Source organism: Petaurus breviceps, unplaced genomic scaffold (genome assembly GCF_028583685.1).
Source record: "Petaurus breviceps papuanus isolate PSGF00001 unplaced genomic scaffold, PetGlider_PUasm1.0 76, whole genome shotgun sequence".
Taxonomy (NCBI): Eukaryota; Metazoa; Chordata; class Mammalia; order Diprotodontia; family Petauridae; genus Petaurus; species Petaurus breviceps.
The window spans coordinates 8,330,705-8,358,647 of NW_027186473.1; the positions used below are offsets into that span (position 1 = coordinate 8,330,705).

Here is a 27,943-nt window from a genome sequence, read left to right on the forward strand (position 1 = left end):
TTAATATTGCAATATATAATAAATAAATGTTCAATGAAATAATATTTCTTGTAGCTTGGGCATAATGATAAAAACCCACCTTGCAAATTCCTTTAATTAGCTCTCTAAGGCATACTTGTGAGCTTTCTATACATTTCACTGCAACTTCCTTCCTCCTTCTGGATTTCTTTATAGAAACAATGTCAAGACTGAAATGACTCAGTTCCTCCAGCCATTACAGATATTTAGTGGTCGGTAGTCAAGGTTGTCACATTTAGAATGCTAATATTATAATGGTACATCAAATTAAAGCTTATTGATGATCTAAAAACTGCATGATTCTTTGCATTCTTTGCCCTTTTTTGGATCATTCTACTACCATCCCTTCAGAAGCAGAAAGTTGCTGTACATGCCATTTTGAAAGACTTTCTTTGCTAAATACTTCACTGTCAACATATGATTTTTTAATATGTATATACATACATATATTCATACACACATAGTAAATATTCTTATATTTTTAAATATGATTCATGTCATGATAGTTGAGGGCACACGGCCAAGTAAAATTATTCTTTTGTGTTCTTAGGATGTAAATCTGAAAAAACTACATGTCAGCATAGTACTTGGTAACTATTAAATGATAAATTGTCACTTGGTTTTGAATGCTAGCTCAAAATATTGGCAGACAAATTGTTAAACTTTATTCCTTTTAGGAAAACTTCAGTTTGTGCTTTCATAGAAAGTGTACACAATAGGATATTTTCCTTGGAAGAAACAATTTATTTTTAAATTTTCCCTATAAATTTCATTTGACCTGATAAGATCTGGCTTTCTTTCTCCCATGGTATCCAGGATGCTGACAAGTAACCTTGGCTGAGAGAAAAAATATAGCAATACTGGATTATCTGTTTAGTAAGTCAATTTTAATCTGTGTCTATGTCTTGCTTTGTCAGCACCCTGTAATCTTTCACAATCCTATTAAAACTAATTATAAATTCTTATTAGCATGACATTGACTATATTGTACCTGTAATTTAATGACTATAATTGAGGGAGTAGGGTTTCTATGAGTCTGAAATCATTATATTTGAACTTCTTCTTTCTGAATCCCTGAGACCTTTGGCTAAACCAGTCAATGCTAACCTCTTCCTTTTCTTTCGTGTGTTGTTGTGGTTTATCTGTTTTTTGTTTTTTTTCTTTTTAATTTCAGGATTCAGCCTACAGAAAGGAAAGGCTACAAGGTTTTTAAGATGCTTATAATAATGAGAAGTATACTCAGAAAGCAGGTAATGGGATGTTCCTTCCAAGATTTTCCTAATGTAAAGATGCAACAAAAAAATAACTTGCTTTTTACTTATTTAGAGAATTAAATGGGCATGGGGCGAGGGGAAGTACAGGACCTGAAAACATTATATTGTGTTTATTTAATGTTATTATTTACATTTTGAAGGCATGAATTCATCTTTGGTTTGTGATTTTCTTTTTTCAAGCTAATCAGTTTAAAAAAAGCTGTAATCCATTTATTTCTATTGGTAAACTAGCATCAGACTGTAGAAATTCTTTTTTAAATAATATTTTATTTCTCCCCATTTGCATGCAAAGACAATTTTTAACATTCATTTTACACAAATTTTGAGTTCCAAATTTTTCTTTCCTTCCCTTACTTCCCTCCTCCTAGTTAGCAATTTGACATAGGTTATACATGTTCAATCATGCAAAACATATTACCATATTAAATTATAGAAATTCTAAAAATGATTGGAAAAATGAGACATTCTCTCTAGTTTCTAAATCAGCCCATGCTAGTAAGTCAATGAATTAACTTTTAGACCTCCAGAGTGAAACAAAGCCTATCTTGCATTGAGGATACAGTCAAAGTCTTTGCATGGGAGCTAAGGGTATTCTTATACAAGCCAAATTTCGATATGCCCAGGAAAGATCCTGTGACATGAATCAGAGGTTGACTGTGGAAAGTTATTTGTATGTGTATGAGTGTGTGTTCTCAAGTATATATGCATCTATATGTATACTGCCCACATATAAGTATCCATACATATAAATGTATATGTGCATATACATGTTTTGGTTTTTTACATTTAAAAAATTGGTGCTTTTTTTAAACATCTATCCCTCACAATGCACACTGAAAAATTAAGCAAAATTTCTAGGCAAAGCAATCATATATGATAACATAAATCAGATATATTAAACATAATGCCTGAAGGCCCCAAGCATCTAACAACACTCCCAGGTGCCAAGTGCTACAGAAATCAGATTAAGATGGAATTAGGAAATATTTACAAAATAAATAAAATTACAATAAAACAAAGATAATATTAACATGTCGTTAGTATTCAATCTAAGTTAATATGTAGCCTGAAAGCATCTTTATGTACATGAGTTTAGTGGGCCCCTCCTTTCCATCTGAGTTTAACACCACTAATTTAAACATTTCAGCAGCCTCATTTTTCAAGAAAGAGGAGGAATATTTCATCCTTTGTTCTCTTCAGGAATGATTTTTCATCGAAATTAATATGAGCTAAGTTGTATTCAAATTTTTATTTATATTATTATTTCCGTGTCGCATTTTTTTCTCTTGGTCTTGCTTCCTTTGTTATGCATAATTTATATGCTGTCCCATATTACTCAAAATTCTTCATATTTGTCATTTCTTACAGCCCAAGAGTATTCTGTCATGTTACATTCATGTATCGCCAGTCAACAGTAGAGAGGCACACACTTTGTTTCCATGTTTTCTTTTTTTGCTTTTTTTTTTTTGAGGGCAATTTGGGTTTAGGTTATTTCCCAAGGGCAAATGGCCATTTTTTTTTTTTTTTTTGTTAAGTGTCTGAGGCCAAATTTGAACTCAGGTCCTCCTGACTCCAGGGCCAGTACTCTATTCACTTCACCACCTACCCGCCCCCATGTTTCCACTTTTTCTACCACAAATAGTGAGTTATGACTATTGTGGCACAAACAGGACTTTTCTTTCAGTCACTGATTTTCTTGAATTTTTCCAAAAGTGGGATTACTGGAACAAAGAGTCCTTCAGCAATTCATTAATCTACCTGTTTTTCCCACAAGGGAGGGTCTGTTTTTTTGGGTTGACTTTATTGATAAAATCACACTTCTGTGTTTCCAAATATTTACTGCTTGGCTTCAAAGAGTCCAAAATAAAAAGTAACACCATAAAATAAACAGCTCAATTTTTAAAACTGATTTTTAACTGTTGGCACAAAACATTTGTCAGACTACTGCCCAGTTTACCTTCCACATTTTTTTTTTACCTTACTTCCCTCCTATGCTTGTGAAAGATCAGCCACAAACCTGTATGCAAGACAAGTATATGCTTTAGAGATTTACTTTGCCTAATTGTTCTCAGTTCTTTCACCAATAGCCTGAGAACAATAAAGGAAGGCTTATTAAACTATTACCTAACAAACTTAATAGCAGTTTCTATGCAAAGCAAAAAAGAGTTGAAAAATTAATTGGTTTTACTCATTTTTTTGCCTTTTTTAAACTTATTTTTAATTTTTATTTTTGTTTGAGTTTACAACATTCATTCCCACAAGATTTTGAGTTACAAATTTTCTCCCTGTCTCCTCCCCACCACCTCAAACAGTGATCTTACTGAAAACCCCCTCCCCCAATTGCTCTCTTCCCCCTCTGACTTTCCAGTAGGGCGAGATGGATCTCCATACCCCAATGCCTATATATTTTATTTCCCAGTTGCATGTAAACAAATAATAATAATTTTTTAAACATTTGATTTTAAAACTTTGAATTCCAGATTCTTTCCCTTCTTCCCTCGTCACCCACCTTTACTGGGAAGATAAACAATTCAATATAAGTTGTACATGTGTAGTTACACAAAACATTTCCCTAGTGGATATATTGTGAAAGACTGACTATATTTCTCTACATCCTATCCCACCCCCAACTTGTTCTATTTTCTACTTTGACCCTGTCCCTTTTCAAAAGTGTGTGCTTCTAACTTCCCCTCCCCCCCAACCTGCCTTCCCTTCTATCATTCCCCCTCTTATCCCCTTCCCCCCTACTTTCCTGTTGGGTAAGATACCCAATTGTGTATGTTATTCCCTCCTTAAACCAAATTCAATGAAAGTAAGGTTAAACCATTCCCTTTTACCTTCCTGCTCTTCCCTTCCATTATAATAGTTTTCCCTTGCCTCTTCTATATGAGATAGTTTACCCCATTCTGTCTCTCCCCATCTCCTCTCATTATATTCCCGTCTCACCTCTTAATTTCACCTTTTAAGTATCATCCCTTCCTATTAAATTGGTCCTGTGCCCTCTGTCTATGTATACCTGTACACATATGTACATACACTCATATATGTACATACTTACACACACATATGTACTTATATTCCCTTCAACTATCCTCATACTGAGAAAAGTTTCATAAGTTACAATTATCGTTTTTCCATGTAGAGATGAATTTACTCAATTCTTAAGTGCCAAGCACAGAGCCTAAATAACCATCCGAGTTCGCTTATTTTATAAAATAGAATTAATGAAAAATGTCCTACTTAGTAAAGTCCTGATTTTATGCATTTCATATGTACTATGGTCTATTATGAACTGAGGATGTTTTCACCTTTAAGACGTCTGATGGTGAGCAATGGTTTTCAATGAAGAATTAAGTTTATTTTGAAGAATTTTAAGTCACAATGAGCAGAGGGGATAGTGGAAAAATCACTAAGCTTGGCATCAGTGGCATGTAGGTTCCAACTTCAGACTGCTCCCTTAATGACATTGTCAGCCAAGTCACCTAACCTTTTGGGTTTTATTTGTTAAAAAAATAAAAAACAAAAAAGCAAGTGGGGCACTATGGAATTCTAGTACGAGAACGGGGTTTTTACCCTTTAAAAAATTAATCCACATGGGCAAAGCAAAACCAAAGACGGCTGCAAAGTGAGTTCTTTGAACTCACTGCTTTCCCCAGTCACTTCCAAATGTGAATTACAGGTGACACACAGAAATACAATTGTTTGCCCAGTCCCTCGCCCTTGGGGCTGGGGGTAAACCAAGGACAAAAGGAACCAGAAGCAGCCTAGTGTTCTGCGTATGGAGCCTGCAAGCCCCAAATAGCAGAGCCCATAAATAACAGGCAATGGGGGACGTCTAAAAATCACAAGGCAAAACAGGCTACGTTCCAAGAGTCAAGCTCTTTGGTCTACCAGAGGAGGGAAAGGAGCAGTACGAATTATCTGCAGGGTCTCTCCAGGCTTGCTGGAGGGTCGCCCCTCTCATTAGACTAAAGAAGGTAGAGGCAGCTCGGCAGACTCAAGGCGAGGACCTTACCGCCCTCCGCACGGCAATCCAGAGCGCTCTCCCCCCGCCCCAGCGTGGGAAGGGGTGTGGCCAGGGCTGAGGCCCCGCCCAGCGCTTCCCCATTGGCTGACGGGCCCTGCAGGTGTGGGCCGGTGGAGTGGCAAGTCCTAGACTGGGTGTGGGGGGAGCGGGCTCGAGAGTCATCCTGCCATGGGGCGGGGGAGAGGGGCAGCTCGGTGAGGGAGCGTTGGGTCTGCTCCGGCGAACCCCGTCCCGGGACCATGGGGGAGCGGGTGCTGGTGTTGCCGCCTCCTGGACAGCCTTGCCTACCAGGTAGGGAGGGTGTGTGGGTAGGGCGGGGAAGAGGATGCGGCGTGGGCTGGGGGCGAGGGAGAGGGCTCGCCGACGTATTACAGCAGGGCCCTTGGGATGGAGGGACACAACCCCTCCTTACAACCCCTCGGTAGGTGGCCGGGAGCGCAGTTTCTTGGGGTCACTCATAGCCATCGTCCACTTCTGTGTGGGGAAAGGAGAACCCTTCTCTGCTTGACTTTAACCCAGGCTTTGCACCCTAGAACCCAGTTACCACTAGACTAGAAGACCTTGAACCCTTGGCCGAAGTTAGAGAAGTGTGTTCTTTTGCGTTTGAAAATTACGCCTGGGTTGGGGGGTGGGGTGGGGGTGTACATCTGGTATTCAAAGTGTCTGGTGTAACTCGCACGACGTGACAAATTGCAATATAAATACCTTTCCAAAGAACGTAATTTTCTGGCGTTAAAAATGATTACATTAAGAATAAAGTCTTTGTTTCCCCAATACAGCTTATTGCCTGGCATGAAGTAAGCATTTCATAAAAGTTTACTGATTGCCTGACTGTATGTGTATGTGTATGTATTGTGTATGTGTGTATATATGTATTATATATGTGTATACGTATATGTGTGTATATATACACACTTAATGTGTGTGCATGTATATGTATATAGACATATAATGTACTGTGTGTATGTATAGACATATATACATATATAATGACTATGATGTTATAAATTGAAAGAAGGAAAAAATTTGAATTACTGTAATTATAATGACCTTCCCAAAGAAGATGGTGGACTACAGCTGTGGAATATAGAATATACTATGAGATTTGGTTGATATATTGAACTGGTTCCCCTGCTCCCCCTTTTTGACTTTTATTCGTTGTTACAAAAGTAGATCTTTAGATAGAGGAGAGTTTTATTTTTAAGTAAATATGATGTAAAAGCAAGATTATTAATAAATTGTTTTAAAGATTGCATTTATAAAAAAGTGATATTAAAAAGTATGACTCTGTCTTCTGTGCTCCACTTCCCACCCACTACTGACGGAAGGAGCAAAACATGCTCTGACATCCTGACTCTCTTTTCATTAATTAAATCTTTGCTGTGAAAAGTCTAGAGCTGTTGAAATCCTGTACTTCCCATTTCTGGATTCGTGTTTGATGTGTCATCTTGACACTGTTAAGACCTTGGACTTTGTTTAACCTCCTGGCCAAAGCACTCTGAATTGAAAATAGCCTTTTCTAAATTGTTTTTAGTACTGACAGGCTTTCTTATGACTTGGTTTGGGATACAACCAACTAAAAAGTCTGAAATGCAATCTAAAAATGCTTTCAGAAAATAAAAGGAAAAGGTAGGAATAACCACTGAGTTCGTAGGCTTTTCTTATATTTTTAGGATGGAAGCATCCACAGTCATAATAATTAATAATAATAATAATTAGCTGGCATTTACATGGTGATTTAGGGTTGCAGAGTACTTTACAAGTGTCATCGAATTTTATCCTCATAACAAGCCTGGGAAGGGAGGTGATATTATTCCCATTTTTCAAGAGGAGACTGAAGGGAGGTTAAGTGACTTGCCCAGGATGACAAAACTAAAAAGAAGGATAATGCAGATCATTAGATAGAAATTTTAAAACTCATTTCTAACAGGTAGTAGGCTGTTTGGTTTCTTCTCCATTTTTTTGTTTGTTTGTTTTAAGAATTCAGTGAAGTGTCCAGCTGGAAGGAGGAAGGAGGGAAAACTCAGTAGTACATAAACCAGATAATGGAAGGTTGGATAGATTGTGCTATGGAGTTCAAGCTAGAATTATTTCCTGATACTGTGTATAATTTCAGACTTTTTCAGTGGTTTGGTTAATTTTTCTGAACTGAATTTTTTTTTCCTTTTTAGAAATTCTTTGTTAAAAGAGTAGGCTTTAGGGGGCCAGTTGATGGTGGAATATAATGGGAAATGTAAATGTTGTAAAATAAAGTATATCAACTTTTAAAATAGAATTATTTCCCATGTGAGTCAGAAACTTAAATGTATTTCCTTCCAAACCAAAAGGCAAAGGCTGTTTGTTCTAAGACAACCACCCCTGTTTGTTTGTCTAAGGATCTGCATGGACACAATATGTGAATTATAAATTTCATTGTACAAGGTATTTACAAAAATGAATTCATGAACATAGTTTAATTAAAAATGAACATAGTCCTGTTTCTCAGGTCCTTCTGCCAGAGCAGCAGCCAGCCAAGGGGAAAGAGGACAGACAGGATTTGGATTGTCTTTGGTAGAATAGTAGAAGAAATACTGTCTTTGCAGTCAGAGGACCTGGATTGAAATTCTTTTAATTTTATCACTTTGTTTCACTTAACAATGGTCGTTTCTTAATCACCCTGGGCCTCAGTTTCCTAATCCATAAAATGAGGGACTTGGCTTTGACTTTCAGCTTTAAATCTGTGATCCTTCTATTGAACTAGCCGCCAACCCTTCTACCAAATTTTGAGATAATCAGAGGAATTGTACAATGTAAAAATGTTAAGACGTAGACTGAATTCAGTCAAAAGGCCACACTGAAGGATATAGAAGGCCACATGTGGCCTCAAGGCTGAAGGTTCCCCACTCCTGACCTAGAGAGTGTGCTTATTATTATTTAGAATGGGTACAGTCCTGTATAAATCCATATAATACTTCTACTTTTCCTTTTTTTTGGTGAAGCAATAGGCATTAAGTGACTTGCCCAAGGTCACACAGCTAGTAAGTGTTAAGTGTCTAAGGTGGAATTTGAACTCAGGTCCTCCTGATTCCAGTTCCAGTGCCCTAGCCAGAGTCACCTAGCTGCCCCCTACTTCTGCTGAATTGTCTTGTTTCTTCTTCATAGTACTAAAACCACTGCTGTAAGAGCTCTGATCTTGGGTGGGTCAGAAGACCCAGGTTCAGGTGCAAGCTCAAGCACTGGACAGGTTTCTTAATCTGCAGCTCACTTTTCTTATTTATAAAATTGTGATAATGATGCTTCCCCTCCTGACCTAAAAGGATTGTTATTAGGAAAGCACTTTGTAAACCTGAAAGCCTTACCAGTATCAGTGTGAATTGTTATTTTTATTTTACAGATGAGGAAATTGAACTAAAGAGGTTAAATGACTAAGGTCACACAGCCAATTAACAGCACTACCCAAATTCTGTGGATGGTTTGGACTTTTCCTTTTCTTCCTGACTACTATTCTTTTTTTTTCTTCTTTTTTTGGAGGGGGGAGGCAGGGCAATTACGGTTAAGTGACTTGCCCAAGATCACATGGCTAGTAATTGTTAAGTGTCTGAGGTCGGATTTGAACTCAGGTCCTCCTGACTCAAGAGCCAGTGCTCTATTCACTGCATCACCTAGCCGCCCCTGTGACTACTATTCTTGAGCTCTTTCTACTATATGCAGGGAAACATCCATACCTACATTATCTGAAGATCCCATATGGCCCTGTGGTAAAGCATGAGAGTTATTATTTTCCACAGTTTTGTTGAGTGACTAAATCCTTCATATACTTAGCCAAAGAGATGACTTGTGTACTGTATTGGAAAAACTGTCTACCAAATTAATCTGTTTAATATCTTTGAGGCATGAGCTCTTTTTTCTGATTATAGAAGAAATGAGTATAGTGATTGGACTTAGCATATCCTAAACACTTAATAAATGCTCTTCAGTTGTTTAATTGGTATAGGAGGCTCCAGGAAACTGGGCAACTTAGAGTCTTAAAGTTGCCTAGAGGGCCTCAGATACTTACTAGCTGTGCCACCCTGGGCAAGTCACTTAACCTTGATTATCTCCCCCCAAAAGATAAAAGAAAAAAAAGTTGCTTAGAGTATTGGAGAGTTTAAATGATTGATCCAATGTCATATGGTCCAATGTCATATAGACCATCTCTGAATGAGGCAGGACCTGGAACCCAGATCTTCATGGGTTCGAAGCCCAGTCTTTACACCAAAGTAAATAATGTCTTTACTGATGTCCCTTTTTGCTTCCTTATGTCACCAACTTCACCAGCTAATCACATTATACCACAACATGAAAATGTTCAGTTCCCAAGCCCATAATCAGATTGGAGCAACTGGCTGCCTCTTACTATTGTCCTAGCACAGAATTCACACGCCTTATCCTGTTTCTAGTAAAATTCCCAAAATGGTGAAGAAAGTCTCTAAATGGTCAGAGGTAATACAAACTTCCCATTACTAGTATTGCTCATAGGATGGCATATTTCTCTTTGAGCATAATATTTAACTTAAATTGTAAATAACCAAGAAAAGGACAAAAAGTGGCATGTGAAAGTAGTACTAACATCATTCCTTACATTTCAGCAAGTTGTAAGGTCCTTAATGGCAGGGACTATTTTCATTTTTTTTTTTGGTATCAGTGCCTAGAAGAGTATCTGGCACATGACAGTGCCTTATAAATTCTCGTAATTGATTCCATTTCCTACCCATTCATCCTAAAAGATGTTCATTTCTGTTGATCTAGGGATATTAGCAAAAGAAAGACAATAAAATATGGAAACTACAATAGATGAGGTAGGGAATTTGACAGTTAAAAGCACTTGGGAGTATTTTGTATTTCTGACTGTATTCTCAACTGGAAATTTTTTTTTCAGAATGATAGCACTAGATATTCAACAGTTTGTTTGATATGGTACCTCAGCTTTAATTTTGTTTATATAGGTTGTATGTTGGTTTATATAGGTTGTACTTAAAGGTTTATCTTCCCCACCCCTACCCTGTCACCCCCACCCCATACTTAGACATAGGCTTGCCTCTGACCTTGGTGTTGTGTGACCAATATATCAATTAACTTCTCTAGACTTCCGTTTCCTCATCTATAAAATTCCTGATAGGGCTACTTATAAAGATCAAATATGTTGAGATATCAACTATTATCACTAACTTTCCAAATTTATAATCTTTTCTGTTCTTATTTCCTATCTTTGAAAAAAAATCTTTAATTGACATCATTCGTTTTTTACCTCACCTTCCTTTAAAAATATGCTCCTCTCCCATTCTCTCTCCAGAGATATATAACAAAGAATAAAAAATAGGACAAAAATCTGTTAACAACATTTCCTAGGTATCCACTGTACCCATAGGACCACAGATTTAGAACTGGATGGAAACTTGGAGGTCATATAATTAAACCCCTTCATTTTATTAATGAGGAAATTCAAGCCTAGAGAGATTAGGTGACTTTTCCAAGGTCATACAAATAACATGTATCAGAGCAGGGATTCAGATGTAGGTCCTCTGATTCTGCATCCTCCATACTGCCCGTATCAAGGAAATGGAAGAGGGGCCCAGGCTATGCTAATGAGAATAAATTGTGATTTATCAAAGAAAGCATGTTGGCTTCATGATAGCACCAGAAATTTAATTCTTCAAGAAGAATTAGCACTACTATAAAGGTAATTCATGTACTTATGGTGAATTTTTTTCACTCTTATTAAGAAAAAAAGTCATTATTTGGGATATTTCTCTGATTTGGGATATACTTCTCTGATTCGCAGCTTCCAAGCTGTTCTGCTTATCTAAGCTTATTCCTCAAGAGTAGCTATTGTATACATTATTCCCAACTTTGCAGAAGAGTAAAGAAATAAGATAGGTGTGTTAGCTATTGCTTTTAAAAAAAAAAGGTTCCTATTGAATTACATTCAACAAGCATTTATTAAAGGCCTACTTATGTGCCAGGCACCATTCTAGATACTGAGCACACAAGACAAAAATAAACACTTCTAACCTCAAGGAGCTTAGAATACTCTGGAGTATGAAAGGGAGGGTACAATATCTACATAATTAAATACATAATATGTGGATCTAACATGAAGAATAATTTAACAGTGGGGGTAGAATAGAAATTGTAAATGCCAATTGATGGGGGTAATGATTAAACAAATTGTAGTACATGAATCTAATGGAATATTAATGTTCCATAAGAAATAATAAGTATGAAGAATTCAGAGAGCCATGGAAAAACTTATATGAACTGATACAGATCAAATTAAGCAAAGCAAAGAAAACAACTTACGTAAAGGTACAACAATGGAATGAGTAACCACCCACGATGTGATGCCTCACACACAGCATGTAGACAACTTACTATTCACTCTCGGGGAGGGCTTGATCACTCCCCATCTAGGTCCCCAGAGTGTTACCACTACAATCAGATTGTTCCAGGATACTGGGGGTAATATTGTTATAGGGGAATCCACTCCCCTTAGTCACCACTGTAGCTTTTGAACTCTTGCTGGTGAATTTCCATTTATGGAAACTAGCCATTCATAATGACACTTTTAGATCTTTAAAATGATCCTTTTAGTAATAAATAACATAATATTTAATTTAATGATATTCAATATAATATTTAATAATCATTTTGTAATAAAGCAAAAGAATTAATGACATCCCGAGTCCTCCTATATTAAAACAAATGGATGAACAGTCAAATATGTTACATCTACATATAACCCGGATCACCAATGCACTCACTTAGAGAAACCTGTCAAGGAGGCATCTGAATGAGAAAAAGTCATGATACTCACGGTGCTTGTGATGACCCACAACTTGAATTATAAACTTCATCATCTTTTTTCTGTCTCAGAAACTATTCACAAAAGTTCCTTGTTGAATGTAGCTTATGGGAGGAACAGATGCTTCCACTGCTAAGTTAAGTCGATCCAAGTTATATTTTTTGACTTACACCCCAGAGCAAGTTGTCTCAGCCAAACTAATTGATCTAATAGGTGACTTCTCGGATTCTCAGCTTCCATGATGTTCTGCTTACCTAACCTTATTCCTCAACAGCAACTATTGTATACATTACGGACAACTTTAAATTTAGTAGAGGCAGTTCTGAAATCTGTCCTGCCACCTCTCTCTCTCTCCGTCCCTCCCTCCCTCCAATTTTTTTTTTTTTTACAATAGGGCCAATAATACTAATAATAGTTGGTGTTTATATAATGCTTTACAACCTTCAAAGCATTTAACTCACAACTCTGAGGTAAATCCTACAAGTATATTATAATCCTCATTCATTAAACAAAGAGGTTAGATGATTTGCACTTAGCATATAGCTAGTTATGTAACTAACAAGCAATAAAAGTGATTTTTGAACTCTAGCCTTTTTTCATCCAAGTTAAGTGGTCCATCCACTATGCTATATCTCATTTAGTGACACCAATGAGAATGGAATGCCTGTTTCCTCAGTTCTATCATGTTAGATCCCCATTACTTATTGTAGGTAATGACAATGTTGAGTCCATAATAGCTCTCATTTCCCACTAACATTGAAATAAACAATTCCTCCATTGCTTTGTCCTTTTTTATTTAGTCATGCCACAACATCTGTCCTTATGCACCAGCTGAATGTTACCACAGCATGAAAACATGTAGTTCCTGGAATCAGTAATCAGACTGGAGCGACTGGGTTGCCTCGTACTATTTTCCTGCCACGGACACTACAGCACACTCACTGTATATAGTGGGTACTTGCACATTACAAAGATCATTTTATTTCCTACCTCACCCTTCAACCTCTTTTCCTCCCCTATAAATGTAGGAGACATTCTGCCATGACTGCTTAGAAAGAACATTGTTTCCCTGGTATGGAATCCTCCTACACTGATTCCAGGGATGGAGTTTTTGAAATAATTATGTTAAACACATATCAAGTGACACGAATGCTACTGGGGGTGGAATTCACTTTGGCCAGTCAAGCCAGATGTCTTGTTGTTTGTTTCTATTTTTTCAACCAGGAATGTAACTGGTACTGATATGGCTGCTGGAAATTTTTGCTGTCAAAAATACCTACAATCTCATTCAGGTTTTTGGGGAGGAGGGACAGAGAGGTGAGACTGGACAGCAGACACATTGCCTGGTGTCAATCTGCATGAAAGCCCCAAGCAGTCCTTGCTAAGAAGAGACTGCTGAAAATCATAGAACAGCACTGAAAATATCTGAGCTGAAGAAACCTAATCATAGTTGTAATGGCAATATGCTGGGTCATCATTTGATTCTTTGGCTCTAAAATGTGGTCAGTCTTCCAAATTGTGGAAATCATCTCAGTTCTCATCATTTCATATATATGTCTAAGCAATAAAATAAGAACACTATCAATCCTATCTGTCTTGTGATCCTGGGAAGACAAATGGGTTAAGAGAAATGAAACCACTAAGTTCTTCGATTTCAACGTTATTTTAGACTTGAATGTTTCTTCCATTTCCAAATTCTTGATGTAGCAAAACTCAGATGATCATATGACATTCTGTCAGAGCCAAAATTATTTTGGTGCCTGAAAAGGGAAAGGGAGACCTGGGAGAAGAGGGAGAGAAAACAGTAGAGCCAAGCAGGAACTCACTCTGGGGGTACAAGAAAGCCTCAAGATCTTAAATAGACAGTGTACACTGGCTTTTACTTTCATTGCTCCTCAGGTGAATTTCTTAAACTAGGGGAGCACTAATCCATCCCTACAGAGTTCAACTTATGCCCCTGTGGTATGGCTGACAATCTTTTGGACCATCTCCCCTTCCCTAATTCTTGGTAGAATGAAGTAAGGGGAAGAAGGCAGAGGGAGAATGATAACAGGAAGGTCAGCAGGAGTCACTTTCCTTGGTTCTGGAGCAGGCAAGAAACTGCCCACAGTATGATAGTTCACTGGTGACTATGAGCTCCACAAGGGAGCTTGACCTGAACTCATGGGTCTGTGACAGATATGGGGTCAGCAGAAGGAAGCATGCCTCGCCCCCATGCTGGGTGCCCAAGGGAAAAAGCCCTGATTCCTCTTTCCAGTACAACCCTGTGCCGCTTGTATGGGACAAATACCAATCCTCTTAGAGAAGTTCTGATGCAAAACCAATTTGTTCATCAGACATTAGAGAATTTTTCTTTGTATAAATACTGAGGCATGTTTGCAGGTTGTTGTTTTTTAAATAGCCACATATTTACCTCTGAGCATATTCATTCACTAAGTCAAATGATGAATACTCTCTTGAACATAAAGTGTGTTACTGTCCATGGGAATTCTTCATAATTAAGGAGAAGCAAATGTGCCTTTGTGCTAAAATTCATTTGCTACTCTGCTTTTTTTGTTCTATACATTTTTTTCTATGTCAGTTCAATTGAATTCAACAAAAACTTGGTAATTGTCTGCTGTGGGAGTTATAAAGTTTAAGGAAGACATATTGACCTATAACATTAATAATCAGTTTGCCATTTAGCATTATCTCACTGTAAGGAATTTTGGAGATTTTTTTCAATACTTGAAAATCTCATTTACCATAGTGTTTAAAGGAATCAATTCAGTTGAGTCATTTAGCCTTCAGTACGTTAAAAAAAAATCACAGGCACACAACTCATTTTAGTATTAGGCTTAATTTCATTTAGAAGGAAAGTTAGAAAACCTGAGGAATTGTTCTCTTCAGTTAACACTGGTATGGAAAAATAACCACAGTTGACTGGTTTGGGAGAATGTTTTCTCCTTAAATCACCAAATAGATGTTTTAGGTTCCTTGTGGAATAGTTATTGTTTGTTAAACAAGGTGCATGTGCCAAATACTGGACAGAATTCTAGAGGAGACTGTGGTTTGGAGAAAGAACCTTGGAGTCAGAAGACCTGGTCTCAAGTGCCTGCTCCCACACTTAGTTATATGATTATAGGCATGTCCCTTAAACTTTATTAGCTTCAGTTACCTTAAATATAAAGTGGAGATAATACTATTTACACTTTGAAAGTGATCCAAAAGGTTATGGAAAGGTACTGGGTGGGCCAGGCATGGTTACACATTCCTGTTACCCCTGCTACTGGTGAGTCTGAGGACGGTGAATCACCTGTGCCTGGGAGTTCTGAACTTCTGTGGTACTTAAGCCATTTGGGTAATCACACTGAATCCAGAAACTTTATGGTGAGCTGGAGACAGAAATGAAGCAGGTTAAATCTTAAGGGCCTCTGCCACTGATATCCCTTCCCCCCAAGTAAAGATAGGTGGTATGTGTAAGTCAGCTGTATGCTATCACCAACAATGACTTGTAGCTCTGGAGAGGTAGGTAGGATGAGCCGTTTATTTTCAGTAGTTTTTCTGTTGCATTTGACTCTTCCTGACCCCGTTTGGGGTTTTATTGCCAAAGATACTGGAGTGGTTTGCCATTTGCTTCTCCAGTCCATTTTACAGCTGAGGAAACTGAGGCAAACAGGGTTAGGTGACTTACTCAGAGTCACACATTTAGTAAGTATCTGAGGTCAGATTTGAACTCAGAAGATGTGTTTTCCTGACTCCAGTACTTGGAAATGAGTGTTGGATTCAGCTATAAATCTATGATGCTATAATCTTTTCTTCTACATGGAATACATCATCAGGTACCTGAAAAAGAAGCTGACCTGTCGTCGGTCACGTGGAGAGAGTGATCACAAAGGGTTACATGAAATATCAATAGTTGTATATCCAATTTATTGGCCTGCTGTTTCTCTCTTTTATTTTTTTTTATTAAGCAATCAGGGTTAAGTAACTTGCTCAAGGTTACACGGCCAGTTATTTCTGGGTGTGGTGCTGAGTGTCTGAGCCCAGGATTCGATCTCCAGGTCGTCCCAACACTGGAGCCGGTGCTCTTACTCGCTGAGCCACCTGGCCGCCCCTAAGCAATTGGGGTTAAGTAACTTGCTCAAGGTTACACGGCCAGGTGTTTCTGGGTGGGTGCTAAGTGTCTGAGCCCGGGATTCGATCTCCAGGTCTTCTCAACACTGGAGCCGGTGCTCTTACTCGCTGTGCTACCTGGCCACCCCTGTTTCTCTCTTTTATTGACAAAGAGATAGAAACTTCTCTGTAAACACTGCTTTTTGGCTGCATAAATATTAATAGAAAAAAAGGAAAGTCTTGTATGTTGAGTAGGCCCTCTATGGTAGATGGAAAAGCATGGACATGAATTGCACTGGATGGGAAGGCACAGAGGGGTTCCTGTCTTTCCTGTAGCAGAGAGTACCAAGGAGATCATACATTCATTGAAATATAAGACTTAAACTACCTCGCTCAGGGGGCTGTTGTTGTAAACCTTGAGAATGTGGTATGAATGGAAGCAATTATCATTCCCCTGTCTGATAAAGGTGGGCATGGGGGACTCAATAAAGCACTTTTTCATTTGTGTGATGTCTGTCCTCTTTTGTCTTCTTCCAGGCTCTGTGCTCTCTTTGGTGTGTTCCAACTCCTACCAGGCATCGTGCCAGATCACTAATGTGTCACAGCTAAAGGCTTCTTATGTCACCCATGAGAGCCAGGATTCCAATGGAACAAACCTGAGCATTTCTACATCTGCAGAGAACCAATACAGCCTTTTTCTAGGCTTAGTCCTAGCCATAAGTTCCAGTGTTTTCATAGGCTCCAGCTTCATACTGAAAAAGAAGGGACTTTTACAACTGGCTAAAAAGGGAACCACCAGAGCTGGTAAGGAGTTAATGCCCCAAAGTGTAGCTTTCTTTTTTTTTTCTTTCTTTCCTTTTTCCTTTCTTTTTCTTTCTTCCTGTTTTTCTTTCTCTTTCTTCCCTTCCTTTCCTTCTTTCTTTTTTCTCTTTCTTTTCCTTCCTTCCTGTTTTCTTTTTCTTCCCTTCCTTTTCTTCCTTTCCTTCTCCTTTCTCCCTTTCTTTTGTCCTTCCTTCTTTTCTTTCCTTTTTTCTTTCTATAAGGGTCTAGTAGAATCACAGGGATAGAAATAGGGACCAGTCTTATGATTTCACTGGTATAGGGAACTGCCAAGTGAGGAAACTGCTTTTGACTGATGCAGGTGGGCACCTTCACAGAGATTTCTAGTTTTGGAGAGCTGCCTGCAGCCCTGAAAGCTTAAGCACAAGTGACTTGTCAAGGGACACAAAGTCACTATGGTCAGAGGTGGAACGGAAGCCAGGTCTTCCTGGTCCTGAGGTCAGTCCTCTCTCTCCACTATACCATACTGACTCTGGTGAACCACTGAACTACAAATATGGTATTCATCACTAGCCTTTACCAGCAAAATGGAAAGAATGCTGTCTCTGTAATTAGAAAATGTAGTTTCAAATCCTGCCTTAGACATTTATTACCCCTGTGACCTTGGCCAAATCATAAACTTCAGTTTCCTCATCTGAAATGAGGAGGTTGGATCAAATGAATTCTAAGGCCCCTTCCAGCCTTAGGTGTATGACCTTATGATACCCCACCCTCAGATTCTTATTTTCCTCTTCTAACAGTCTCCCACTCTTGTCTCTATGGGAGAGTTCAGGGACCTAATGAGCTCAACTCAGTGAACCTGGTCAGTTACTTTAAGGTTGAATCTAGAATTAAACTGGTTCTTATTTTATAATTTGTGTGAAATTTGCTTTTACTTCATAGCTTTACTTTTGCAGTTTTAGTGCTTGGAGTCATTTTCCTCAAATGCTCTAACTGCACTTTGAAACTTTTGTCATCAAGTGATGAGTTTTCCATAGCTACATGCTTTGAACAGTTTTAAGCTCAAGCCCTCGGGCCTGCTTAGCCTAAAGCCTCATATGGTGACTCTTTTTAATGTCTATCCTCCTCCCCTTCTGATTGAGTACTATATTCCTTTTTTAAATTAGAAAAAATTTACATTAACAATAAATAACCTTTATTTTTAAAGATGACACTGCCACATTTTTTAAAGTAATAATTCCTTACAGAGTTTAATTCATGAGACTTAATAAGATTTTAGTTTTCAGGATTAAGGGAGTCTCAGTCTTTTTTCTATCATGGATCTCTTTGGCAGTCTAGTAAAGCCTATGGATCCCTTCTCAGAATGTTTTTAGGTGTGTAAAATAAAATACACATGATTATAAAGGAAACCAATTATTGAAGTAAAGATGATTTTTTTCCCATCCAAATTCACAGATCTATCACCTGTCCACATGGACTCCAGGTTAAAAAACAAAACCAAACCACTGATTTAGTAGAATTCCCCTCCCTCATTTTACAGATGAGGAAACTGACACACAAAGAGATAAAATACTTTGTTCAAGGTTGTAGCTCAAGTTAGTGTCAGAGCTAGTACTTGACCCCTGGTCTCCTAACTCCTCATTCATTACTGTTTCTACTATATCATATCTGCCTCTAGTGCCTTTAAAAAAAACCCCAAACTAATCTTATATACTCTTAATTCATACTGAAACTTGACCTAGCTCATTCAGAAAGCCTTTCCCAGTGGGACTGGCATTATGGTGCAGCATCCCTAAATTTGTTCATCTCTAATTGGGAGACTACTGTCTATGTATAAGCAATCTCTTCTTATAGATGGAGCAAATCACAGGAAAGATCAAGTGTGCCTTTTCTCCTCACTTTTTGTTTCTCTTTCTATACCAAGAAGCAGAAAAGAAAAATTTCAGTAGTTCTTGGAAAATTACTGGTAAAACATTTGTAAAGAGACTTTGTGCCTCCTGCCCTACTTTTTTCTCCATTTTAGATCATTCATCCCAGTAGCACTTTTCCAAGTTCGTCTTTCATCACTTTCCATCTTAGAATTTGCTTATTTTTCTAGGGCAAGGTGGACATTCTTACCTGAAGGAATGGCTCTGGTGGGCAGGACTGCTCTCAAGTAAGTGTTTCATACTTATAATACAGCTGCGAAATGACAAAGATTGAGAGTATGATACTTTTCAGAATATGGTAAGAGTAGATTATCAACATGGTAGAGATTAAATCCATTTACCAAACTTCTATATAGAAGTAGCCAGTGTAGATAAGGACAAGGACTGAACCTGATTTTACTGGTTTCCCCAGATGAAGAAACTCTCTCTACCAATAAAAATGTGCTTCTCAATTTATAATCATAGAGAATTGCCTAGAATAGTGAGTTTAAGTGATTTGCCCAGGGTCATACAACAGTGTCATAAACAGAACAATGTGTATGTTTTTGTATATTTACATGAGTGGACATATTTAATCATATGGCTCAAATGACTTATTTCCTTTGTACTGTCTCTATAGTTTTGGAGTAATGGAGGTAAAGGAGATATGTTAAATGTGATATTCAATCATATATTTCCCCTTTAAATTCTTGCCTCACATACATTTTGAGAAGAAAATCAAGAACAGGGCTTTCTTCACGTACTTTACCTAGATTTTTTCTGCTCTGAAATTATAACTGCTATCAATATATCTCTTAAGTGCACCTTGTTCTTGTTAGAGCAGAACCATGGTTAAAATAAGTCCCTGCTTGCCCCCTCGAGATGAGAAAAGAGAAACAAGTTACACTCACACTTCAACTTGCTCCCAGCTGTCTCTGATCCTGTGATTCCTTACTTTTTGCTGCCTCCTGTCTCTCCTGGGCTAGAGTTGCAGAAGTGTCTAGTTCTGGAGAGAACCTCCAAAAACCTCAGTGATACAGCCAGCAGGGCTGTATCAGGTGTCTCTTCCTTTTTTTTTTTTTTTTTTTGCTTTTTGGAGGGCAATTGGGGTTAAGTGACTTGCCCAAGGTCACATGGCTAGGTTTATTTTTTTCTTCCTTCTTACCTTAGAATAAAAACTATTTCAGCCCCCAAACTGACATGTAGCTAAAAGGAAATCTTAAATATTAGTACCTTTCAACCACTTGCAAATTACCTATTCTTTGTAGGCAAAAGCTTGGAACTTTCTTGTGATTTTACATTCTAGAGCAGAGTTTTTCCAGGAATTTTGAGGATTTGCTTATAGAAGGGAGACAATTTTGAAAGAAAATCAACTTTGCTACTTACTAATTTTGTCATTGTGAAATATAATGGGTAAGAATCTCAAAGATGAATTAATAACATATTTCTTGTTTAGACAGCACTTTACAGTTTTCAAAGGACTTTTCCATCATTCTGATTTGATTTTAATTAAGGTTGTTGAGGATTGTATTGGACCAAGAACCAGAAAATTAAATAATTTTCATACACCTCTTCTTAGAGCTAAGATATAAGGAGAAAATTGTGTACCTACAAGGACAAATACAGGCTCATAGAGCTAGAAGAGGTCTTAGAAATCACTTTATTGGCAACACCATTGTTTTATAGAGGAAGGAGCAGTGGCCTAACAAGAAGAAGCGGTGAGCCAAGATGCACAACTAGTCTGTGGCAGAGGGGAAGTAGTACCTAGGTTATTTTTTGCTTAAATATGGGAGAAGAAAAATAAATAATTGGTATTGAAGTTTCGGTCAGTAAACAGAGAAGTATCTGAAATGAAATACAATTGTACCTCATTTTATGTAATTGCTATGGTCTAGAGACATGATTTTGTGATCACATTTTTAATCATTTTAGATGTAATAGATGAGAAAGTACATTCAAAAGAACCCTACAGGGGCCTCTTCCTAACGTAGCAGTGTTAATGGGCTATTTGAACTTGAAAGAAAAAGACACAGTTCATGTTCATAGGAAACTTAGCTAGATATTACTGATATTAAAATGAAAGGTACATAAAGGACAAGTTTCAGCCTATGACCCAGACACCCGAGATACCTCTCCTCCTGATTTACATACCACTGAATGCTTGAAGGCTGGCCAGGAACTGGTCCACTCTATAAGAACTGTAGACTGACCTGAGTGACTCCTAATAGTTGGGGTTTATACTAAGTGCAAAGAGAGCTTGTGTCTGTTATAAATGTATTTCTCCAGGAGCAGACCCCAGACACCTTCAAATTCATCTTTTGAATTTAGTCAATGCAAAGGTATATAGAGATTAGTAGAATTTCTTGGGTGCTAGGCGGTGCAGTAGATAGAGTTCCAGACCTAGAGTCAGGAAGGCTCATCTTTCTGAGTTTTCAAATCTGGCCTCTGACACTTACTAGCTTGTGACTCTGGGCAAGTCACTTAATCCTGCTTGCCTCAGTTTCCTCATCTGTAAAATGAACTGGAGAAGGAAATAGCAAATCACTCTAGTATCTTTGCCAAGAAAGCCCCAAACGTGGTCATGAAGAGTCAGACATGACTGAAAAATGACTCAATAACAACAGAAATCAGCATGTCCCCTTTGTTCCTGGGGTAAGGGCCTAGTCCAGTTAGAAAGTATTCAGTCTAGTCTGTATTTCAGATTTCTATATATCATAGTTTCCTAGAGCAACTTATACTTGGTAGGTTAACTGAGAACAAAGAACATCTAAGCACAAAAGGAAAATGTGTTATATGGGAAGAAGTGTTTCTCTTACTGCTGGCCTTTTGTTTATTTCTCTGTGTTAATTACTGGTGTAAGGTATATGGAATTGGGAGTGTGGTGGAGTTTGCCTAATTTCCAAATGGTGACGAGTCAACCCTTTGGCCCAGAATCATCTCTATTGATAGCAAGCTTCTAAGGTTTACCCTTGCAGTAGAAGTTGTGCTTCAGGTATAAGGAGGATTAAATTTGGAGATGATCCTGTGAGCTTTTAAATGTTGCACATTTGTAGACTAATTAAAGAACATCTCATTAGACTGTTGTTCTGTGGTAGGTTCCAGTCTTTTTCCTCCTTAACTCTCTTCATGTATTCTGTGATGCAGCGGCACTGGCTTCCTTGTTATTCACACAAGACACTCTGATCTCCCAGCTATGTTCATTTTCATTGGCTGGCCCCAAAGCCTGTAATGTTCTCCTTCTTCATCTCTGCCTCTTGGCTTCCCTCAAGTCCCCTAAAATTCTACCTTCTGCAAGAAATCTTTCCTGATCTTCCTTAATTCAAATCCGTTTCTCCTGTAGATTATTTCCAATTTATCCTTTTTCTATGTTGTTTGCACGTAGTTGTTTTTCATGCTGTCTTCCCTAGTAGGCTGTGAGTTCTTTGAAAGCAGACATTATCTTTGTATCCCCGGCACTTAGCAGAGTAGGAACTAACTAAATGTGTATTGACCGGCTGTGAACTACATCTCACTGTGAATTACATCTGTAAATCCTTCTAATTTTGCTAACTCCATTCTTTCTTTTGTGGAACAATGACATTCCTTGGGCAGAAAGAGAAATGGTCTTTAGTAGTCCCCATGCCTTCCTTTACTAGCTTTCATTTGGCTACCCAGGTGCAATTGGAACTGTGTTTTGGAAGTCTTTTAAATGTATATTAATCTGTCCTTTCTTTGAGTGTGACTATCAGCCATTTGGTATTAGATCAGTTTTATTCCCTGATTTATTATAGGACACTGTGCTTTGAAGCACCAATAGGTTTTCTGGATTAATTTCAAACCTTAAAACTTTTCATGTGTAATTTATTCTTTTTTGCTTAGACCAATCCTTGGTATGAGTTCACTGCCATCTATGTGTTATTTATTCTTATCTTCTAATAAATTAAATTAACATTCGTGTCAACAATCCTGTTTGCTTTATAGTGGGAATAGGAGAGGCTGCAAATTTTGCTGCATATGCTTTTGCACCTGCAACATTGGTTACCCCTTTGGGGGCACTGAGTGTTCTTATAAGGTATGTGAGACTAAGGAAGAACTATGTGTAAGGGTATTTCATGTCATAATAATCTTAAACCATAAGAATATATACATATATGATATATACATACATATATATGTGCATATATATGTCAGAGGTACAAATAGAAATATTCTTCTCTTGGGATATTCCACACAATCATCATCTACTTGGTTTCCCACTTGGCTTAAGCTGAGAATATTTTTTTAACATTTCATTTTATGAAGATTGCTGCCAGGTTCTTCCTTTCTTAAGCCATTGCTCATGGTAATGATCATGAATAAGCCTGAAAAAAATAACAGTATTTATTTGGAATCACTTTTTGAGCTTTTACTAAAATTTTTACATGTCTGCATTCTGCTTTTGTTTAGAATTCTTCTGATTTCATTCCAAAAATGGTCATTTTCCTGTTTAAATCAAACTAAAGGGGCAGCTAGGTGGCATAGTGAATAGAGCACCAGTCCTGGTGTCAGGAGGACCAGAGTTCAAATATGGCCTCAGACACTTAACACAAAAACTAGCCATGTGACCTTAGGCAAGTCACTTAACCCCAATTGCCCTCCAGAAAGCATAAATAAATAAATAAGACTAAAGTGAAGTATGATAGGATCATACAATTTGAGCTGGAAGGAACCTTAAAGGCCATCTAATCCAAACCTAGCCCTACCCTGCCCCCATTTTACAGATAAGGAAACTGGACCCCACAAAGGTCAAGAGACTTGCCTGAGTTCACACAGCTAGTAAAGTAGCAGATGAAGAATTTGAACCCTTGCCCTTTGGCCACAAATTCAGAGCCCGCCCTTCTAAATCAGGGACTTGAATTGAACATTCAGTTCATGGAAGAACATGGCTCTAGTTTTTCTGAATTTGTCTATTTTACTCCGAAATAGATGTATTTTTGGCAGGTCATGACCCTTTCCAGTTCCCAACCCATGCTCCTTTTACAGAAGCTCCTTTTCTTTTCCCTTCTTTGTCAACAATCCCCCAGTACAAACTATACAGCCTCAGCCTCTTCAATTTTTCTGGGTCTGGTGTACATAAGTCTTTAATATGCATGTCATCTTTCCCTGGGGCTTTTCTACACTTTTCCATCCTAAGATGAATATTCCATTGAACGGGTAAGATAGTAAAATAGAAATTGGGAGGATGGGGTTTTGAATTTCTACTACTTTTGCAATGAAAAGTAGGAATGTTTAAAAATGTTGTACAAGATTTTACAGGAGTACATAGAATGACTAAAGTGATATTCTTCAACTTTAAAGCCTTCCTAAAAGGACTGAGGTTGAGGGGGTTGAACGTGGGTTAAATCAGAGGTGTTAAGCACATGGCCTGAAGGCCACATATCAGCCCACAGCACTCCTGAGTGCAACCCAAAGGAGATTAAAATGTAATTGGGAAATATTTAACAAAATAAAATGTTAATATGTGGTTTAAAAAGTAAATTTGCAGCAGAGTTCATTACTGATAGCTTCATGGCCCCTGTTTCTATTTAAGAAAATTGGGGAACCTTTGGAGACATTTCAGTTTTGACCAAGATCAGTTAGTTAGGGTACAGAATAGCATGTGCCACATTGTGACTGTTTAATCATGGAATCAAAAGTTAGTTGAATCAGAATGATTGCTTCTCATTTTTTCTTTTCATCTCTAACAGTGCAGTATTGTCAGCCCATTTTTTAAATGAGAGATTGAACATTCATGGGAAAATAGGCTGCATGTTAAGTATCTTGGGGTCAACTGTGATGGTTATCCATGCCCCCAAAGAAGAGGAAGTCACATCTCTACACGATATGGAAATGAAACTAAGAGATCCAGGTTTGTAATGAAAACTCTATTTAAACACCTCACATTCTACTTCACTTTCTTCCCTTGTCTATAGTATTTGGAATATTTGTTCCCCTTTTTCTGGAAGGAGGGAAAGTCCAGACCTGTGAATCTATCAATTCCAATATGGAAAACACTATTTACCAATGCAGATTGGCATCTTATGTAATTTATAGTCACAGAGAAAGGCACTGGGAGGTTAAGGGGACATTCCTGTGACCAAAGAAATAATGTGTCAAAGGCAGGATTCAACTCCACATCTTCCTGACTCTAAAACTGACTCTCTGTCCACTAATCAATGATACCTTTCAGATTTATAACTACTTTCTTCCTTATTAGTCTTATGAAGGGGATTATGCGTTTTCCTTGGGCATTACTGTTAATTGACTAGAAAGAAAAATATTGATACTTGTCAGCATTGCAAATGTGTGTGTGTGTGCGCGCACGCACTCATGCAGTCACACACACAACAAACCACTTTTATATTTTGTTTCTGATTCTAAAATAATATAAGCAGAGTAGTTTGGAAGAATATCTTGAAAGCATTGTCTGACTTGGCTTTTTTTTTTTCCTCTCCTCTTTCCTAACAGCATTTATTTCCTTTGCTGTGATTGTAATTGTGACCTGTTTGGTGCTGATTGTGGTTGTTGCTCCAAAGAAAGGTCAGACCAATATATTAATCTACGTTTCAATTTGTTCAGTAATCGGAGTATTTTCAGTTTCTTCTGTCAAGGGCTTAGGAATCGCCATCAAGGAGCTATTGGAACAGAAGCCAGTTTACAAGGATCCCTTTGTCTTTATTTTGCTGGTGACAATAATAGTTTCAGTCAGTACCCAGATTAACTATCTCAACAAAGCACTGGATACATTCAATGCATCTCTAGTGACTCCTATTTATTATGTTTTCTTTACATCTATAGTAGTGACTTCTTCTGCCATCTTATTCAAAGAGTGGTATAGTATGAATGCTGGGGATGTCATTGGGACACTGAGTGGATTCTTCACCATTGTTAATGGCATCTTCCTTCTGCATGCTTTTAAAAACACCAATATTACCTGGAGTCAGTTGACAACTACTTCCAAAAAAGCCCAGTTATCTCCATATGTCAATGAAGATAGACATGCTTTATTAGAGAACATAGAACGTGATGATGATCTCACTTTGTTTAATCGGATGGACAATCAGGGTCACTGATCCCCCTGGATGAGCCATATTGAAGAGGGGAAAAAGAAATGTATGCTTCTTTTAAGAACTGTTGAAATATTCAGCTATACATTTTCATGTCCACATATGTGAAATCTATGTACTTTGTTTTGGAAGAAGATATAATGACCATCTTCAGTCTTCCTGCCTAAGGTATTCAGTGTAGCACTGGCATTTCAATCTAACATTCTAGATAAATAACTAAAGGTTGTTTTGTTTTGTTTTTACAAATCATTCTCTGATAAGGTTTTTTTTTTTAGAGTATTCATAACAGTCCTATGAACTACAGGTTACTTTCCTATTACAGAACCAGCACATGTAAAGGGAACTCTCTAGCATGATGAATGTATCATAACCCTCTAAAAATATTTTTGTGGCAACCGTAGAATATAACAATATGGTCTTTTTTCAAATATCAGGAGTTCAGAGTATATTTAGTTATGAATTTTATTTTTCAAATTGAAAAATTCTGAAGAAAATCTGTAATCTTCCTATGGGATATATGTGTTTTCCCCTGTAAGTCTCAAAAAACTACTGTTGTGTTTTATTTGTGTAATACTGTGTTTTGTTTTCAAAACTTCTCCACAGAAGACTTCTGACTTCTCCACAGATAGGAATGCCCAATATTTCCCCTTTACAATTGACATTCTTTACATCCTTATTCTTTTTTTTTCTTCTTTGGGAACTTTGTGAGTTCAGTGGGTTTGTTGCTTTATTTCTTTGGAACAAATGACCTCTAGGTGTGCTTGTCACATGAATGGGGTACATGGCACAAATAATGTCTCCATAGGAGAACTCCATTAATACTTGGTTTTTATACTCAGGAGTCCACAGAAGAGTATAATTAGTGACTAAAGATAAATATTAGTCCCTGTATATCACAAAATAAAACTTTTACACTAAAGAAATGTTAACTTCTGGAAACAGGGAAAGTAAAAGAAAATCATCCTAATAAAGAATTATATAAATCTGGGAGCATTTTTGGATCCTTATTCTGACTAGGATAGAAATATAGACTTACATGATAGTTTTTTAAAATTGATCACCAAGTTAAATTGCTTATAGCATCTTTTGGCCCTCAGCCTGTTCTTTAAAAAGAGGCTAGATTTGATACTTTTCTACATCTTTCTTTGAGGGAATGGGATTCAAAAGTATCTATCTTCTAAAATTAATAAGAATTCTTATAGAAACATTGTTTTTTTAAATTCTAATTATTTGGCATAAGATTTTTTAAAAAATAATTTTTATAGGGGCGGCTAGGTGGCACAGTGAGTGAAGCACTGGCCCGGAGTCAGGAGGACCCTAGTTCGGTACCAGCCTAAGACACTTAACACCCACACAAAAATAAACTAGCCGTGTAACCTTGGGCAAGTTACTTAACCCCAATTGCCCTCCAAAAAGGCAAATAATAATAATAATTTTTATATGTTAAATTACCAAATTTCAAATTGTTTTTAATTCCCCCTTTCTAAACTAACTGGAAAGGAGAAAATGGAAGGAGGATCAATCTTTGCATTTAAGTTAAACTTTTGTTCATTGTGTACAAATGTTCTCATAATTCAGAGTATAAGAAAACCACAAATGGGAAAAATTGCTTGTTTCAAGAAAGCTTAATGTACTTATATAAAGAATTTAATTTCATTTGTTACTCTATAAAGGTTTTCTTAATATATAGTAAGTAAATTATTTACACCAAATCCCTTTTTCTCTCAGGGGTTTTCAATAAGCTATTTTTGAACACCAACTTCATGGTTTTGTTTATTTGTTTTTCAAATATGACAATGACCTTGAAATTTAGCATGTATCATTTTAAGTAATACATTAGCTGCTATTTTTTATGAATCCTGTATTGTGACAAGTGATAGGCTATAAATCTTGTCCTTTTTAAAATGTATAGATACATTGACAATATTTTAAATAAAAAGAGTTTAATTTTCAGAGGA

General features: G+C 37.4%; 1 protein-coding gene across 1 annotated transcript; it reads left to right on the forward strand.

Moving 5' to 3' along the window:
• The first annotated feature begins 5,421 nt into the window (after window positions 1-5,421).
• On the forward strand, window positions 5,422-27,938 carry NIPAL1 (NIPA like domain containing 1). Its single transcript, XM_069105182.1, has 6 exons — window positions 5,422-5,610; window positions 16,772-17,038; window positions 19,113-19,169; window positions 22,882-22,972; window positions 24,627-24,787; window positions 25,387-27,938. The coding sequence occupies exons 1-6, from the start codon at window positions 5,559-5,561 to the stop codon at window positions 25,989-25,991; spliced, it is 1,233 nt and encodes a 410-aa protein (XP_068961283.1). The 5' UTR covers window positions 5,422-5,558; the 3' UTR covers window positions 25,992-27,938.
• The last annotated feature ends 5 nt before the right edge of the window (window positions 27,939-27,943 follow it).

Excerpts from the sequence above, each read along its gene's own strand:
- NIPAL1 (XM_069105182.1), top strand. The coding sequence starts at position 5,559 with ATGGGGGAGCGGGTGCTGGTGTTGCCGCCTCCTGGACAGCCTTGCCTA. Across the intron at positions 19,170-22,881 it reads GTGGGCAGGACTGCTCTCAA|TGGGAATAGGAGAGGCTGCA; the intron begins GTAAGTGTTTCA and ends TTTGCTTTATAG. Across the intron at positions 24,788-25,386 it reads AATGAAACTAAGAGATCCAG|CATTTATTTCCTTTGCTGTG; the intron begins GTTTGTAATGAA and ends CTTTCCTAACAG.